The sequence below is a fragment of the Gymnodraco acuticeps genome, unplaced genomic scaffold, assembly GCF_902827175.1.
Source record: "Gymnodraco acuticeps unplaced genomic scaffold, fGymAcu1.1, whole genome shotgun sequence".
In the NCBI taxonomy this organism is placed as follows: domain Eukaryota; kingdom Metazoa; phylum Chordata; class Actinopteri; order Perciformes; family Bathydraconidae; genus Gymnodraco; species Gymnodraco acuticeps.
In genome coordinates this window covers 2470014-2487807 of record NW_022992250.1, presented here as the reverse complement: position 1 = coordinate 2487807, position 17794 = coordinate 2470014, and the positions used below count along the sequence as shown (strand labels likewise).

The window sequence follows — 17794 nt, the reverse complement described above, 5'->3', positions numbered from 1 at the left end:
TTTATCCAAAGCGACTTACAATAAGTACATTCGACCAGGAAGACACAACCTTGAAGAAAACAGAATCCAATAAGTACATCAGGTTTCATAGAGCCAAAACAAAGGAACTACCCACTCATGATATTGTACAAGCCATAATTAGCCTTGGGTGAGGGTTGGTATTGATGCATTTGATTTATTACATTAAAATAAAAAACTCTGACAGACAACATCAATAGATGATGGTTAGATTGATACTTCAATCTTATAGTATTTGATAAAGGACAATACATAATGCAGTTAACATTTGGGTTTATGATCGTAAAGAACGAGCACACTATTGATTATTTGCAAGTGGGGCAGAAATCTAAAATATTCAGGTCGAGAGGGCAAGGTGCCAGTGCTCCAATGTAAATTAGCAACTTAAAACGATTTAGCCAGGAGTCTGACAAAGTGACACGCAGCTGGACTCAAGCATCACTTTCCTGCTCGTTTCTGGATAATGTTTGTCTGCTTCTTAGTTCAACCAAAAATGTTCTCTAATCTAATCCATGTTACTGAAGTCAAAATCGCAATACAGTACATGAACAGAGCTCTCCTATTTCCGAAAAATAGTCTACATGTACATGTGCTTGATAGGTCACAATAAATAGTATGAAAGTTGAATATACTTTGAATAACCACAAGATTTATATTGTTTTGACCTCACAGAACAACTGGGATGTTCTATTTGACACCATTTGTGTTTATGGACATTGTCAATGAGCAACTCAAGTGTAATGAGTCTGGATTCCGGTAGTGACATATGGTTCAAAGTATCATAAAGCAGCAGACATCTGCTTGTTTTTGGATAATGTTTGACTGCCTCTAAGTCCAGAGAGGAAAATACTTCTAATCTATCTGCATGAGGTCAACATATCAACACCAGGTACGAACAGAGCTGTACTCATACGGGAAAAAGAGCAGGAAAGAGCAAATGTCTGTCATGTAACATCTTGACATGGATGCGATTATCCACTGATGGAAGATGAGCAGTTACATTATGTGAATATATTCATTTTCAGGAATAAAGAAATTCCTCGTCTGGCCCTGAGCATTATAGAGAACCACTTGAAGTTGAATGTCAAATTCCAAAATCTAAAGCAAGTGTGGGTACACATTTATAGGGCAAAGTTACTACGACAGCTCTGACCAAATGGCAGAGAGATCATCGCCACATATGAATCATACTTCCTGTCCGTAAGTTTAATTTTCGTACCAAACATTACGACCCTTTAATAAGAGATTCATCTAACTTTTTTCTGGTTATGTTTATTTTATCTTCTCGCTTTATTTTGCTCCATCAATGTGTACTATTGAACGACCCCTCTTTTGCAAGTCAATCTATAAACTATTAGCATGTGAGCAGTCACCAGCCTACATCTGTGCTGACCCAAAATAAATAGTGTGACAAATGCAAATTCCCAGCAGGGGTGATGTGTGTATTAAATCAGGCCAGTGTGACACCCTCAGGCAGTTGCAGGCTGCAGACCTGGTCCCTCAGTCTGGAGGCCCTGCCAGCCCACTGTGGACTAGCATCCTCTTACAAAATCACTGCAGCATCCTTTCAAATTATGGCCAGTAATGTGTGATGGCCTGTCAAGCAGAGAAATGCACATCATGCAAACCATAGGAGCCAATGCGCATCTGGCTTAACCTGAGGCAAAATCCCAATCAGCTGTGGGCTTTAGTGCACAACAAGTACGGCTATCAGAACGGCCGCGGAAATGGGCTACACGCACAAACAGAGATGAGGCATCCGTCGTGTGTATGCTAGATGGCCCTACATGGTGGTGAAAATCCCACACAAGCTCCATCCTCGTCATCTTCGAGGGTTTGCTTAGTGTAGGCCAAGCTATGCCACTTCCGACATGCAGGCTGAGCCGAAGCTACATGCACGAATAAGACATTTATATTTTTTACCCGATTCTGGTATTTATTGGTGCACTGTGGTCCATTTTTGGCTGCGTGAAATGAAAATAACGTATGCTATTTTACACCGCTGCTGAGATGATCAACCTGTCTCAATCCAACAGGCCTGCTAGTCCCAGTAACTCCCAGTTCCGACGGTTTTAAACCCAACAACGGCAGTATTTACAGACAGCTGTTCATACCTTACCTCGCAATCGATTCTCATCATGTGAGGAGTCTTAATCTGCGTGAAACCGTGTCCATGGCATTTTGTTTTTAGGGGGGGGGAATCGCTATCGAGTGCGCTAAGGTCTCAGCATCAGCAGCAGCCCCACAATGAAGCAGTGATGGCCGGTGGTGATGATGCTGGGAGCCCCGCCCTCCTCTCCATGCAGCCGCGATGAGCTCACTGGTTTCCAGCTCCGCCGGCTCCAGTGCCGCCGCACAGACCCACAAACACACCCTGTGGTGGAAGAAGTAGACTACTCAGACTTTATACTTGCGTAAAAGTATCATTGCAAGATTGGCATTTTACTTCCCACGCTACTTATTGTGCAGTAGCTAATTTCACTAATATACAGTATACATTACTGGATTATGACTATTGATGCATGAATGTTTTCATAACAGCAGGTGAATGTGGAGCTATTTTAATTACTTTGTATACTGCTGCTGAATATCTTAACCTATATTATGTCATAGTGTATTAGTTTATTCATAGTTTTTAATAGCTGATAATCTGAATCTTTAACATAGCCTAACTGAAGCAGTCAGACGAATGTGGAGAAGAAGTAGGCTATAAAGTATAGCATAAACTGGAAATACTCAAGTAAAGTGTCTCAAAACAATACAAATAATAATAATAGCATCAACAACAACAACAGAATAACAATAATAATAATCGAACATCGGTGACTTTACGGCCTATTTCTAACCCTGTTTTTTATGGCCCTTAAATATGAAACATTCTCCCCTTGGATCTAAGAACAGCAAACTATCTTGGAATTGCAAAACATGTTTTAATGTATTATGAACACACTATCTGTTTTATTTTAGTTTGTATTAATCTCATCTTGTTCTGTAAAAGGAGCGTATAAATGCTAATATAATAATACTTATACTGAATACTTTTAAACAGTCATTTGTCAATCAATCTTATGTTCAACTGATATTTTGTTATATTATTCTAACAATGCTCACCTTCGACTAATATATTTATACTGTGAAGTTTGAAGAAGGGCTTTGCTGAAGCAATATGCCTATTTGTTTCAGGTTGTTATTGGCATATCATTGACACTGAAACCGTAACTGTTCCTTTCTCATTGTCAATGTTTACATCTGCACAAAACACGAGGAGGGGAACCTTAAAATCTGCATTCATGTCGACGCTATAAGCTTTATGTTTTTTAAACCAATGACTGGTGATTTCTTCTATTGTTATTTAACTGTTTCTCAGAGGTATCTCTGTCGGTTTCTGCCTTTTCAATTTTCAACATTGACCCAGTGGGCAGTTTATTGTTTTCCATGTACAAAACATGAAATGTGTTTGCAAATCCATACAACATAATATCTGCAAAGAAGACGTTGTACAACCTGCATGTATGAAAGACAATTAAAAAATAAAGAGCAGTACTCTCAATTAGTCCAAGCCCTATCACAAAAAATGGTTTGATTGAATTGAAATGATCAGGTGTCCTTTGTTCAAAGACTTATTCTAAAAAATAAAATAAAACATTCAAATGTGCATCCACTGTCTCATTGAGTGAGAGATAGTGCCCCCTAATGTTCGATCACTGAATTGTTTTCTGGTTTATTTGTTGAGTTCTCTACACAAATAAGAAAGCCATTCATAAATACTAGTACATAAAACGTCTGAAGCAAATGTATATTATAGCTACATGCAGACTCAGGCTTCGTTATTCCTTCTCAGCCTTGAAGTGTGTTTTCTGCAAGGTTATTCTAATCACATTTGTTTTCAGTGTTATCTGACTTGAAGGTCAAAGTAAGGCAAAACACTGAATACGTTTAATCTTAAATTTTATTGCAAAACGCATAGTTTTGTAACATTGATGCTTTGCATTGAGTATGGGATGTGACCAATTTCGCTATCTCATCTACCTGTTGAAATTGACCGGAATGACTGCTTTCCCCGTCTCATTGTTTCACTGTGTTTCAATGTGTTTGAAACCTTGCAACCTTGCAACCCATAGCCCCACCTCCCAATATACATCTACGCATCTGCAGCATAAATAGTTTGAGTGACAGCCAACAGCACTCTCAGTAACTGGACAGATCATTCCACAACACATCGTCAACTTTACATGAGCATCACATCACTTCACGCAGTTCAGGCGGAAACACTTAGTGTCAGAGTTATTTGGCAAGAACGCCCAAACTCGCATGTGGGTTTAGGAGTTACTTACACTGCAGATGGGCTTTGAGAAACGTACGGTTAAGTGAGTTAAAGGACGAAAGATGGCCATGGACGGAAAAAATGGCATCCACACAGTGTTGGTGCCAAACGGACACCCACAGACGTCTAAAGATAATGAGGGACGGGGTAATTGGAGAAACAAATCCGAGTTTTTCCTGACTGTGATGGGTGCGATCATCGGCCCTGGCAATGTATGGAGGTTTCCCTACCTATGCTACAGAAACGGCGGAGGTGAGTTACTTTTCACACAGCTGTTGCTCTCAGTTTGCGAAAATGTAAATCTAGGAGGATTCTTTAAGTATTTTCTAATTGTATCTACCCATCGCTGCATAAAGAAGTAAAGGCAATTTTCTTTTTCGCAGGCGTGTTCTTCATCCCATACTTCTTGTTCATGTTTACATGCGGAATCCCGTTATTCTTCCTTGAGACTGCTTTAGGACAATACACTAGCCAGGGGAGTATAACGTGCTGGAGAAAGATTTGTCCGCTTTTCCAAGGTAATGTCTTAACATTTCTTATTTTCCGTAGAATTTCCTGTGCAAATGTGTTCGTGTTCGTCAAGTGACTCGTCATATTCTTCACCGGATATTTTGGATGTGAACAGTGCGCGTAATTACGCACAAAGTGTATCCTTTTGGCTATGTCACCGTGGGCCTATTTCATTTTTTTGGAGCAGATTCTTTGTCATTTATCTATGCATAATGATGATCTTATTATTGACTTTCTGCACAGGTCTCTCTGTACAGAACAGACAGTGTTGTTGAGTGCAACAAGATACTATTATCTGCTTGCCACACTCCCTCACTCACTCTTGTATTTGTCTCCTTCTTTTTTTCAGGCATGGGCTATGCCAGTCACTTAATCATTTTATTTAGTGCAACCTCTTATATTGTCATCATTGCATGGGCGTTCTTTTACCTGTTCTCATCATTCAGTGCGGATTTGCCTTGGGCCACATGTGGACACGAGTGGAACACAGGTACCTGTCTTCAAACTGTTGGAGAGGGCTTCGGAAGCCTGTAGATATTGAGTATGAATAATGTATTTTAAGTTAATATATACTTATTTGATTACGGATTTCACTGCAATATTGTTAAAATAAAAGTGTTTGTGTAATGTGCAACACAAAGGATATCAAGCAAAAATATAGAACATTTTATTTCTCTTAATAGAATCTCTCTTTTTTTGCTTTATGGAAGTAATGCAAAGTTTATGAAAATATGTTGTTATCTCGGTTTGATGCACTATTGAAAATGTGGATTTTTACATTGTTTTGTTTCCCCAGAGTCTTGTCTGGATCCCTCCCATCCCAATGTGAGTCTCAGCATGGCATCAAGACTGAATACCACTCTTCCTGTTATGGAGTTCTGGCAGTAAGCATGAAGTCAACTCACACATTGAATTGCATTCCCTCCCCTTATATTACCACCACTGGAGTGACAGGGAGAAACAATGGTACCAGCATGCAGAACGTTATAGCATGCAGGGCAGCCAACATGGCACTGCATCAAGTTTTCTCCTAGAAGAGCAACAGATAATACACTGCATCTTTTTCCATCCACTACAAGCTCACTAGAGAGTTTATTATCACGTTGTTTCAACTGGAAGGACACCCTATCCCATTAAAGTGCTTTAACATTAACCTTTGGTGCCCCCTCTCCACTCCCACCTCTCTAACCCCCAGCATTAATCCCCTTCTCTGTCCAGGCACCGGGTTTTGAAAATCTCCAGTGGTATTGAGGACGTCGGTAGCTTGAGGTGGGAACTGGTCTTTTGTCTCATCCTGACATGGGTCCTCTGCTACTTTTGCGTTTGGAAAGGAATCAAGTCAACAGGAAAGGTTAGCTGGTCAAACACTTAACATTCTTGAAGAAAAATGCAGGTCCAAATAAAGTTTCAATGATTTTGTTAGTTTTCAAAATGTTAAAAAAGTTATTTTAAAGATACAGTATTATTCAAACCGACATCTATTCATCCAGTTTATATACAGCAGGTACTGTATATATTCATTGTAAATACTAGTGTAAATAGGCAACAATTATTTTTTAACCTACATTTGAGTTCACTCTAACTCACTTAGACCATTTTCCACAAAAAAAGTGGAGTACCTAATACAAAAACATGGACAGTATCCCTCACTGGCTTCACAACATGTACTGTTTTGGTTGTTTACAGTGACGGGTGTACTGATATACTAAGTTTATGAATTGGAATTCCACCATCACACTACCACATGACACTTATATTACACTGAACAAAAATATAAATGCAACACTTTTGTTTTTGCTCCCATTTTTCATGAGATGAACTCAAAGATCTAAAACATTTTCTATATACACAAAATAACCATTTCTTCAGTTTTATCACACAGCACAATGCCACAGATGTCGCAAGTTTTGAGGGAGCGTGCAATTGGCATGCTGACAGCAGGAATGTCCACCAGAGCTGTTGCCCGTGAATTGAATGTTCATTTCTCTACCATAAGCCATCTCCAAAGGCGTTTCAGAGAATTTGGCAGTACATCCAACCGGCCTCACAACCGCAGACCACGTGTAACCACACCAGCCCAGGACCTCCACATCCAGCATGTTCACCTCCAAGATCGTCTGAGACCAGCCACTCGGACAGCTGCTGCAACAATCGGTTTGCATAACCAAATAATGTCTGCACAAACTGTCAGAAACCGTCTCAGGGAAGCTCATCTGCATGCTCGTCGTCTTCATCGGGGTCTCGACCTGACTCCGGTTCGTCGTCGTAACAGACTTGAGTGGGCAAGTGCTCACATTCGATGGCGTCTGGCACGTTGGAGAGGTGTTCTCTTCATGAATCCCGGTTTTCACTGTTCAGGGCAGATGGCAGACAGCGTGTGTGGCGTCGTGTGGGTGAGCGGTTTTCTGATGTCAATGTTGTGAATCGAGTGGCCCATGGTGGTGGTGGGGTTATGGTATGGGCAGGCGTATGTTATGGACGACGAACACAGGTGCATTTTATTGATGGCATTGTGAATGCACAGAGATACCGTGACGAGATCCTGAGGTCCATTGTTGTGCCATTCATCCACGACCATCACCTCATGTTGCAGCATGATAATGCACGGCCCCATGTTGCAAGGATCTGTACACAATTCCTGGAGGCTGAAAACATCCCAGTTCTTGCATGGCCAGCATACTCACCGGACATGTCACCCATTGAGCATGTTTGGGATGCTCTGGATCGGCGTATACGACAGCGTGTTCCAGTTCCTGCCAATATCCAGCAACTTCGCACAGCCATTGAAGAGGAGTGGACCAACATTCCACAGGCCACAATCAACAACCTGATCAACTCTATGCGAAGGAGATGTGTTGCACTGCGTGAGGCAAATGGTGGTCACACCAGATACTGACTGGTTTTCGGACCCCCCTAGACGCACGTTTCAGAGTGGCCTTTTATTGTGGCCAGCCTAAGGCACACCTGTGCAATAATCATGCTGTCTAATCAGCATCTTGATATGCCACACCTGTGAGGTGGGATGGATTATCTCGGCAAAGGAGAAGTGCTCACTATCACAGATTTTTTCAGATTTGTGAACAATATTTGAGATAAATGGTTATTTTGTGTATATAGAAAATGTTTTAGATCTTTGAGTTCATCTCATGAAAAATGGGAGCAAAAACAAAAGTGTTGCATTTATATTTTTGTTCAGTGTATATGGAAACATGTATTACCTGATGTGCTCAAGATTTATAGGATATTTAAAAGCAGCGTTTTACATCAGCAGTTTTTTTTACAAGTGATATTACCCACCGTAGTAATGCTAATTAAAGTTAGGGGTGAGGAGTCGATGGCCCATTGACCCTTTGACCGGTGACCCTGTGAGCTTTTGAAATAGGGAGATGTTTTTTTTTTCTGGGGAAACTAACTCCTGGTAGGGTCTACAAAAGGCTTATTTGTTCCATTAGGGAGGCAGACTCAAGAGTGATTTTCAGGCCCTAAGCAGCGCAATACAAATGAGACTTTATGAGGTGGGTTTTGGTCAAAGGCTGCAACTTCGTTTATCAGATATCTGAGAAGATTAGAAATACAGGAAGGGTCTGAGGAGTCCATTATACTCCACACTGTTGACGTCCAACAGAAATGTTTAGCTTAAGGGATTTGCTCTTACTATCTGTCGGCCATTATACCCACATATTTGCTTTGCTCTAAATCCCAGACTGAGATTTAATCCATGCTCTTATTTACTGTTTACATCTCAGCTGGGTGTTAAGCTTAGAAGTGGTTATTGGCAGTAGTCACTTTAGTTTGGCATCTTAATAGAGCATGCAAATCGTCTTTTCGAGATATTTAGCTGAATGATATTAGCTGACAAGTTTATTTTAGGGATACAAGTTGTTCAAGGGTAACATTTGAGTTGTGGTTAAAGTAACGTTTAAGGTTTAGTAGTTATAATGGTTAGGTCTAGGGGAGAAACATAGACAATACAGATTCCCACAAGGATGAATAACAAGACAGGTTAGGCGTACGTAGGGTTTCCTCTAGCCGACAGAAGGGATAAGAAAGTGGTCTAAAACAATGTAAGTTTAAATGGTTATCAGGGCAAACGGTGGGTGAGTAAATATCACAGATAAGGCTTAGGGAACCCTCTATGTGCCTTGGTGGTGCAATACCTGGTAGTTAGGACTTGGTGTGTCTAATACACAGGTTCACTTTAATCTGACCCGTGTCCAGTTTAAGGTATCACACATGGATAAAACATATTACAGTGGCTGCAGCTAAGAGCAGTAATCCAACTGTACATTTATTTCTATTAGATGATGAAGGTGTTAAATCTGATGCTACATAATAAAGATATAGGTTATAGCCGCCTGTTACCCAATTAGCATGTTTAAGCTACTGTTAATTAATATGTGGAAGTTATTGTTTTCCCATAAGTCATAACTACACTGCAGCTATATACATATGACAATAAAAGCCTTGAATCTTGAATCTTGAATAACTGCTAAAACAATCAGTCGTTTCATTGATTGGTCGATTCATGGACTGATCTATTACATATTGGTGCAAGCTGCCAATAAATGTCTTTGTTTCTCTTCAGGCGGCTTTCTTTACAGCTACCTTCCCCTTCATTATGCTGTTTGTTCTGCTCATCCGTGGTGTCACCCTCCCGGGGGCGATGGACGGGATCATTTACTACCTCTACCCTGACATCTCCCGCCTCTCAGATCCCCAGGTAAACCCATGTGCTCTTTAGAGCAGAACCACTTTCCTTTACACAGAGTCATAACCATACACATATATATATTTTTCACACATATATTTGCATTCAGGTGTGGATGGATGCTGGAACTCAGATATTCTTCTCCTATGCCATCGGCCTTGGATTCCTAACTTCTCTTGGGAGTTACAACACCTTCAATAACGACTGTTACAAGTATGGCCTGACCTATCAAAATGATTATTATTATTTTTCTTTTAAATGTAGTGTTTCTTGTTCTTTATATAATTTTTCCGCAAAAGTATTTGATTTGTGTCAGTTTAAGGTTCCCGAAGTTGGCCAATCACAACTTTCTCTTGTCATAAATATAATTAATCTGACTGATTTTAGGCTTTATGTATTCTGCCACACTGTGGAACTTGAACATATAAAAAGAGGGAGTACCACTTAAACTGAATATTAATAGGGTAATTCAAACGTTATGTATGGTGTTCCTGGTCAGAAATGACCAGCCATAGAAAAATAAATATATTATACTTTACTATGTTCAAGCAGCATACAAATACACATTACAACACCCCCACACCAAAAACAGCAGAAATAGACTGTACAACTTCCAAGTGTTTACATGTAAAATCCCTTTAGGACATAATTTCCAAAAGTAAGTCTAGAACTTCTAATAATGACTAGGAATTAGGTTGTGCAGGAACACCGTCAATCTAACTTGAAAAGAGAGTTGAGCACAATGTAATGCTGCAATGCCAATATGTTCTAAATATCCTTGTGTATCAAATATCTTTACTCATTACACATTTTTAAAACTGTGCTCATTTTCTTTTCAGGGACTGTTTTTACTTGTGTCTACTGAACAGTGCCACCAGCATTGTGTCAGGCTTCGCCATTTTCTCTGTTTTGGGTTTCATGACCAACGAGCAAGGAGTGGATATTTCTGAAGTAGCTCAATCAGGCAAGTACTGACTTCTCTCATTTCACTTGATATTGAGCAGTAGAGTGAAAAACTGGTATATCACATTAACTGCTCACCTTGTTGGCAGAGTTCATAGTTTAAATTGCCAGAAACTTTCCCTGCTTAAACTCTCCCTGTGTGGGAAAATGTGCCAATTTATGTAGCGTTTCCTTATCCTTGTATCTTTCTAACCTAAGAGGCTTACGTTTGTCATCTTTTGTTCTTACATTTTTTGACAACTTCTCTGAACTATAACTGCATACACAGGTCTTATTTGCTCACATTTCTAACGGAAGAGGTTACATTTGCAGCTCAACGGCATTACAAATCAGACGTCAATTCCAAAATACTTAACACACAGTTTTTCTCGATGAAACTTGGCTACTTTGACTGGCTTTGTGGCTCTGGAACACTGGGAAGTTTGGGCCCACACAATACCTCCCACTTGGTGAAAACAACTCCAGAAATGTCAACAAAGAGCCTGCAAATGCATCAATGCTGGCAGTTGCATTAATATAAAATCCAAAATGACCATTAATCCAATAGATTCAGCTAATTTATAAAAGCTATACGCTGTTTGTTTGTGCTGCAAATACATAACACACCAAAATGATCTGTCGTAGAACCCTTTTCTATATATTTAACCAGCCTGTGCTGAATTTGATTATAACTAAGGGAGGTTTTTAAAAGCAAGTGAGTCTTTTCACTCAGTGACTATGAAAAAGAAGACATACTGTACATTTAATTCTGTAAACTTTTTTTTACTACAATACGACAATGTTGGAACATTGCAAGTAATAAAGGGTTGTTTCCTGTTTGTCCTATTTTGACAACATTGGATGATGAGGCATTCTTAAATAGATCTCAACTACTGGATGAAATGCCATGTGCAATCATCATCGTAATGTATGTCTAATACTTTGGTATTGCTCTAAATGTATTATATGAAAATACAACTAAGCAAAATGTTTGCCCATTGCCTTTGATTTATGTTTCTGTTATATGTTGTTACATGATGTGTGTGTAGGTCCAGGGTTGGCATTCATTGTCTATCCACGTGCTGTAGCCATGATGCCCATGCCTCAGGTGTGGTCGGTGTGTTTCTTCCTCATGATCATTCTGCTCGGATTGGACAGTCAGGTACCCGCCAAACCTCTCTGAATAAATAAATGTAGGATTTAATTAATAAACAAAGGTCTGACTCTCACTACTTTCTTCCAGTTTGTTGGTCTGGAGTGTCTGATGACGTCACTGACGGATTTGTTCCCTGCCCTGCGCCGAGGCTACAGACGTGAGCTGGTTCTGTTGGCTATCTGCAGTACCTGCTGCATAATGGGACTCTCCCTAGTCACTGAGGTTTGTATAGTAAAGTCCATGCAAACAGTTAGCTTTAGTATTATGTATGCTACACTTAAAATGCTTGGAAGACTGGTAAAATGGTACATCAAAGCACAGAGAGCTGTGTATGAAAGGGACTTTAAACTAACTACAAGGCCACCTCCACCAAAGCCAAATGCCCTATGGAAAATGTGATTCAGATGTACTACAACATTTAATGTGTTTTACCCTCTATGGTTATACCTTGGCAAATGCACACACTTTCATCAATATGTATGTAAACATGCCAGTAGTATTGCATAATACAGATAACAACTGACAATGAAACACAACCTTCTTGATTAATTAAGTCAATCCAACATCGAACATAAAGTGATGTTGATTACTTCCAGGACTGGAAAGCCTTCATGTTTATGTCATAAGCAAGAACCCTAAAAGGTACTGCACAACTGCAAACAGAAAAAGACAAATTGGCATTCAGATGCAGTCAAACCTCCCTCTGTTGCTCTAGGCTTGCAGGAGAGCCTTTTTTTCATCGATATGTTCTTTTTGAGAGTTGCATGGATAAAAACAAGAAAATAAACACCAATTAAATAAAAGCAGTATGAAAATATTAAAGCGTACAACCATAGTGAAAATAAAGAAATATATACACTTTCAGCTGCTATACCTTGGATGTCCTTCCCACCCTGAAAACATTACAAGACAGCGTCCCAGATCTTATTCAACGAACCTCCTCTATCTTCAATATAACATCTCAATCTCTCCAGATGTAATGTGTTTGCCATGTATTCCAACCACAAGTCATACCTGGCTCTAGAGTCCCTTGTTCACACTTGTAAGATTTACTTTTTGCAATCACTATTTAAAACACAAAAGCAATTATTTTCATACTATTAACTGGCGATGAGTAGCTTGTTTCTCTAAAAATGGCTATGAGCCCACCAGGTTCCCAATGCTTTCCAAGAGACTCCATGAAATAGTAGAATATGCTGTTCAAACATACGAAAAGTTGAATTACAGTCCCTTCACTTTATCATAACTAAAAAGAATGTATTAAAAAACTGATAACATATATTAATTGCAACCAGGTGAAACATCAGAACATCCAACTGTATAAAAGTGGGTCAAAGACATAAATTAGCAACATGAAACATTAAGAAAACTGAAATATTTTTTAATCTTGAAGCTCATTCCCATAGTGATTTTCACTTTTTTACTTTAAAGAACCTTGGGTAATATACACTGATTATGTCGTAAGAAACTTTTGGGAATATAGTTTATTTGAAGTTGTTTTGTCCTTGTATTTAGGGAGGCATGTACCTGCTCCAGCTGTTGGACCATCATGTCTGCAGCGGCACTACCCTGCTGCTCCTCTCCTTCTGCCAGTCTGTCAGTATTGCCTGGGTCTATGGTGAGTCAAAGACAACACAAATAAATCAAACAATTCACGCAAAAATGTATATCCTTTTCATATTATGAAAACTTGTATTACAACTTATTTCAACAGGGTAAACAACATTATGTACATTTGATGATAACTTAAAGCATAATCAAAGACAATATTGAACTTTCAAATATATTTTGTTTTCTCTAAAAAGGTGCAGACCGTTTTTATGGCAACATCACAGACATGATAGGGTATCGTCCATTCCCATTGATGAAGTACTGCTGGCGCTACATCACTCCCTTATTTTGTTTTGTAAGAGTTTTGTCCATTCATACATTGATGTTTCTTCCATGTTGTTATACTTCTCATGATCATTTCCATTTGATGTATGGTATGACACAATTGTGTACATTCATAAGAGATGAAAATGTAAACACAAAAAAGCTATTTAGTGAATGTAAACCACTTATAACAGGCTCTGATAGTAATCCCCTTTGTCTCCTCTAACCACAGGGCACCTTCATCTTCTCTATCGTGAAATACACACCGCTGAGGTTCAATAACACTTATGTTTATCCATTCTGGGCTAACATCTTGGGATGGGTCATTGCCAGCGTGTCCCTCTCCCTCATCCCACTCTTTATGTTATACAAAATGATGCATGAAAAAGGCCCTCTTCGACAGGTAAGCATAACTATCTTGTTTTCCTCTAAATTGTACTGGTAAATCTTGCTCTCAAAATAATAAAAAGTGACTCACTGATATTGATAGGTCAAACTTTAAACCTCTGATATAGATTTGAATCATTTTGTGCATGTGTGCAGTTAGTGTTAAAGTTATGATTTGTTAAAAGGTTGTCTGGACACCTTTGTGTAAAATATGATCCCTAGAGAATCTGCAGGATTTCTCTTGATAAACAGTACGCAAAACAAAAACAAACATGGGATTATATCACTGTACTAGAGATACATTTGATCTTTCACAGACTTGCATTACCTTTGCACATTCAGATTAATAATACAGATCATTATCAACCAGTAATTATAAGTAATATTAAACAGATTAAGGTGGTAGATTAGCTCCACTTTACCAGCTGCAACACTAAAGGGCTATATTATTGAATCAGTAATTACAATTTGATTATGTAATAGTTATTATTCAGATTTGGAACATTTTGCATGTTATTTTTATTTTATTTTAAGTAGATCGGAGTATCAGATACATTTTATAAGGTGGAATTGCTACTTTTACAAGACCTGAATACTTATTCCCCCAGATTTAAATCTGGTTATATTCTAGGTTTTCACTTTAAATGTATCCCATTAAAAACATTTAAGAGCAACAATGAATCCTACTGACAAGTATACGGTGTGCATCCACCGGCCAATGGGGGATAGCTAACAGCTACAGTAGCCATGATACAGAGCACTGATTCTACGGTTCTAAAACTCACCCTGCAAATAAACTTCATTTAATACATATATATCATTGCCAACAAGCGAGGCAGAGATATAGCCAAACATGACACGCATTCAGCAGAGAGCCATAAAGACAACAGAAAAAGGAGAGGGGGACATCCATAGCTGGCTGCTAAACTACAGTGGCTAACTTTAGCATAGATTAAATGAAAATGTAAACATTAGTGTTTTCGCTAGTAGAAGGACAGGGGGGTATACTACGAAGCAGGATTTTCGCTTAGCCGGCTAAATTCAGGGAAAACTCTGGCTTTCCGGTCCTACGAAGCTGGTTTTCTTTTTAGCAGGCTAGATCTCCATGGTAACTTATGCTTAGCGGCTAACATGGTCGGGACCAGGTTACCCCCTAATCCCACCAGGAGTGTCTGCGCTGCGTTGCGCTGCGGCTGCGGCGTTTTTAGCGATCGCGGCCACTCTAGTCAATGGGTGCTATTCCACCAGACACGCTGCGCCGCGCTGCGCCGCAGCTCGAAGCGTCCCAGAAGCTCCTCGCCGCAAGGAATTTCTAAAATATAGGATGAATCCTATTTTTGACGCAGCGCAGGCAGGAAGTGGAATGTTCATCCAACAACTGCGAGGCTGCACACAAGACGCTCCGCTTCCGCAACGTTTTGAAACGCGCCTGGCGGGTTAGGACGCAGGAGGAGGTCGCAGCGCGGCGCAGCCGCAGCGCAGACGCTCCTGGTGCGATTAGGGGGTTAGGTTGCAGGCTTCTGGGACGCTTCGAGCCGCGGCGCAGCGCGGCGCAGCGTGTCTGGTGGAATAGCACCCATTGACTAGAGTGGCCGCGTATGCAGAAGTATTATTTTAAGCAACACATTCAGTTGACGAAACACTCGAGACAAATGTAATTAAAGTCAGATCGTGTTTTAGACGGGGCAGTGATATCATAAACCTGTTAATGTACGCATTCAAACGCTTTTTTTTTTGCCAGCTGTATTCACCTTGCAGGTGCAGCTATGTGGCTTTTATCCTGGATAAAGTGTTTAAGTCATGGATGTTTAAAGTTTAACTTCTTCATTTTTGACTAGTATTAAAGTTCACTTTTCATTCAGGAAGTATGACGCTGCGCTGTCAGTACGCTTCTCCATGTTTGTGATTGGTCGAATGCTCCAAATACCACCCCTTTCATGTGAACGCGCACCTAACTAGATAGGAAACGGCTGGCTTGAGCGATCCACTTGATAACCAGCGTCGTAGTACAGTTTAGCGAGAGCGCGTATGTTTTTAATTAGGCCAACCGGCTAACTCAAACATATCCAGGTTAGGTTGAGCCAGCTTCGTAGTATAGGCCCCAGGTCTTGTGTTTGAGCAGCAGTACTGGATGATATGTAGATATAATTCTCGTAGTTATATCGGTTGTCTTCAAGGATATAACAAGATTAATTTAGTAAAGACTATGCAGCTACACAGTATACTACAGTAGCAGCAACACAAAAACAGTGAAACCGGAAATGACGAAAGACGCTTACCGTACGACGTCAGCAACGCCACGCTCTGAAAGACGTCCCGTTAAATCTGGTCTTGGCATTATTTAGCCACGTAGTACTAGGTGACAATGACATTTTTGTGTTTATCCCAAATACATTACGAAAATATTCCCACTTCATTACACAAATACAGTAGGAAAATATTCCCACCGTATTATTTATTATTTCTCGAGTTTAACAACTTGCTAAAAACTGTCTAGTTGTTTTGGGTAAATAAATATTGCAACTAAGAGGTAGGGAATGAGTGACATTGAAGTCAACATCATTGTTTGTTTTGGACTTTTTTCATTTGTATTTGAACAATAATTGGACTTTACAAATCATACAGAAACACAATTCCATTATTCATCCCACAGAGGGGAAATGTACAGCAGTTTAGCTAGAGACGAAAGATACAAATCTCCCACTATTAGATTAAAAGGTGTGCACATCGTTTTTATTTTTTTTAATGTACATAAGTACACATTCAGGGAAAACAAGCAAGTTATTAATCAAATAAAAAAGAACATTGTAGAATATACTGTGTGGTAGCGAGTTGATTGCATTGGTAGATACAAAATAAATAGAGGTGACTTGTCAGGGTTGAGTGAAGCAGGTAGGACCCAAATGCAGATTTAAACAGAAAATACCTTTATTTCAAGGCTAATGTAACAACAGAACTCTTCCCAGTGAACACAGTCAAGACAAATAAGGATCTCACAAAGACTAACAGGAAAAAACGAACCTAAATGCACACAGGACTAATCAAAGAAACAAGAGACAGGTGAGGAGGGAGGAGAAAACACAGGGGCACCAAGTGAACACAATCAGGAAATCAGACACAGGAGGGCAAACACAGAGACAGGAATCAACAGACAAGACAGGGGGTGAACACACACACAAAATAAAACAGGAAACCAGAGACAAACTAAACACAACACAGACAGACCGTGACATGAATAGTGCAAATAATCTCTCATGGTTTGCACAAATGAATAAAGAATGCAAAAAAATGTATCCTCGGCATCTGAACTGAATTTCACTTTTATCTTGAATGTCTTTTTCCCCCTCAGCGATTCTTAAATCTCTGCAAGCCTATGGATCTCACCTTGGACCAAATAAGTCTTCCGATGCTTGGAACCACTACCAGCGTGGAGCTGAAGCCCTTATTCCCAAATGGGGAACTTACTAAGTGAGCCTTGACAGAGGTTTTTCATGAGTAATGTTATTTTTTAAGTCATTCCTAAACATTTCTCAGAGGGTGGGTTTTTGCTCTTGTTTTTGTATACTTAAACCATCCAAAACAATGACATATGCTACTCCTAAGTAAGGTGAATAACTTTGATGACAAGTTTTCATGTTAAGTAATGCAGAGTTGTAACATTTTGAGTAACTGATCATTTTGCATGGATAATGAATTATTTCATTTGGTAAATATTGATTCTGTTTGGCTTCACTATTGACATTGTTAACTGTGTTCTTATTCTCGCGTCCAGGAAAGAGAAGCTTAAAAAGGAGACTAAATGGAGTCTCTGGAGGTTCAAATTTGGTACTTTAATTAATAAAAAAGGTGCGGTAAAGTCACAAACAGGATATTG

General features: G+C 39.5%; 2 protein-coding genes across 3 annotated transcripts in view; one reads left to right on the top strand and one right to left on the bottom strand.

Annotated features, from left to right (window-relative positions):
- Positions 1-2283, bottom strand: part of jakmip2 (janus kinase and microtubule interacting protein 2) — a 32289-nt gene extending 30006 nt beyond the window's left edge. For both annotated transcript variants that reach the window (XM_034206604.1, XM_034206605.1), the window contains exon 1: positions 2138-2283. The gene's annotated coding sequence lies outside the window, so the exon portion shown is untranslated. The remainder of the gene's footprint in view (positions 1-2137) is intronic.
- A 2121-nt stretch (positions 2284-4404) lies between these two features.
- LOC117540110 (sodium- and chloride-dependent GABA transporter 2-like) lies at positions 4405-17392 on the top strand. Its single transcript, XM_034206606.1, has 14 exons — positions 4405-4594; positions 4726-4860; positions 5202-5342; positions 5649-5736; positions 6071-6203; positions 9438-9572; positions 9670-9773; positions 10400-10524; positions 11552-11664; positions 11746-11880; positions 13174-13276; positions 13464-13564; positions 13766-13936; positions 17270-17392. Exons 1-14 carry the CDS (start codon positions 4405-4407, stop codon positions 17390-17392), a joined length of 1797 nt encoding a protein of 598 aa, XP_034062497.1.
- The last annotated feature ends 402 nt before the right edge of the window (positions 17393-17794 follow it).

Coding starts and splice junctions, on each gene's coding strand:
- LOC117540110 (XM_034206606.1), top strand. CDS start 4,405: ATGGCCATGGACGGAAAAAATGGCATCCACACAGTGTTGGTGCCAAAC. Junction 5,737..6,070: donor CCTGTTATGGAGTTCTGGCA/GTAAGCATGAAG, acceptor TTCTCTGTCCAG/GCACCGGGTTTTGAAAATCT. Junction 13,277..13,463: donor CAGTATTGCCTGGGTCTATG/GTGAGTCAAAGA, acceptor TTCTCTAAAAAG/GTGCAGACCGTTTTTATGGC.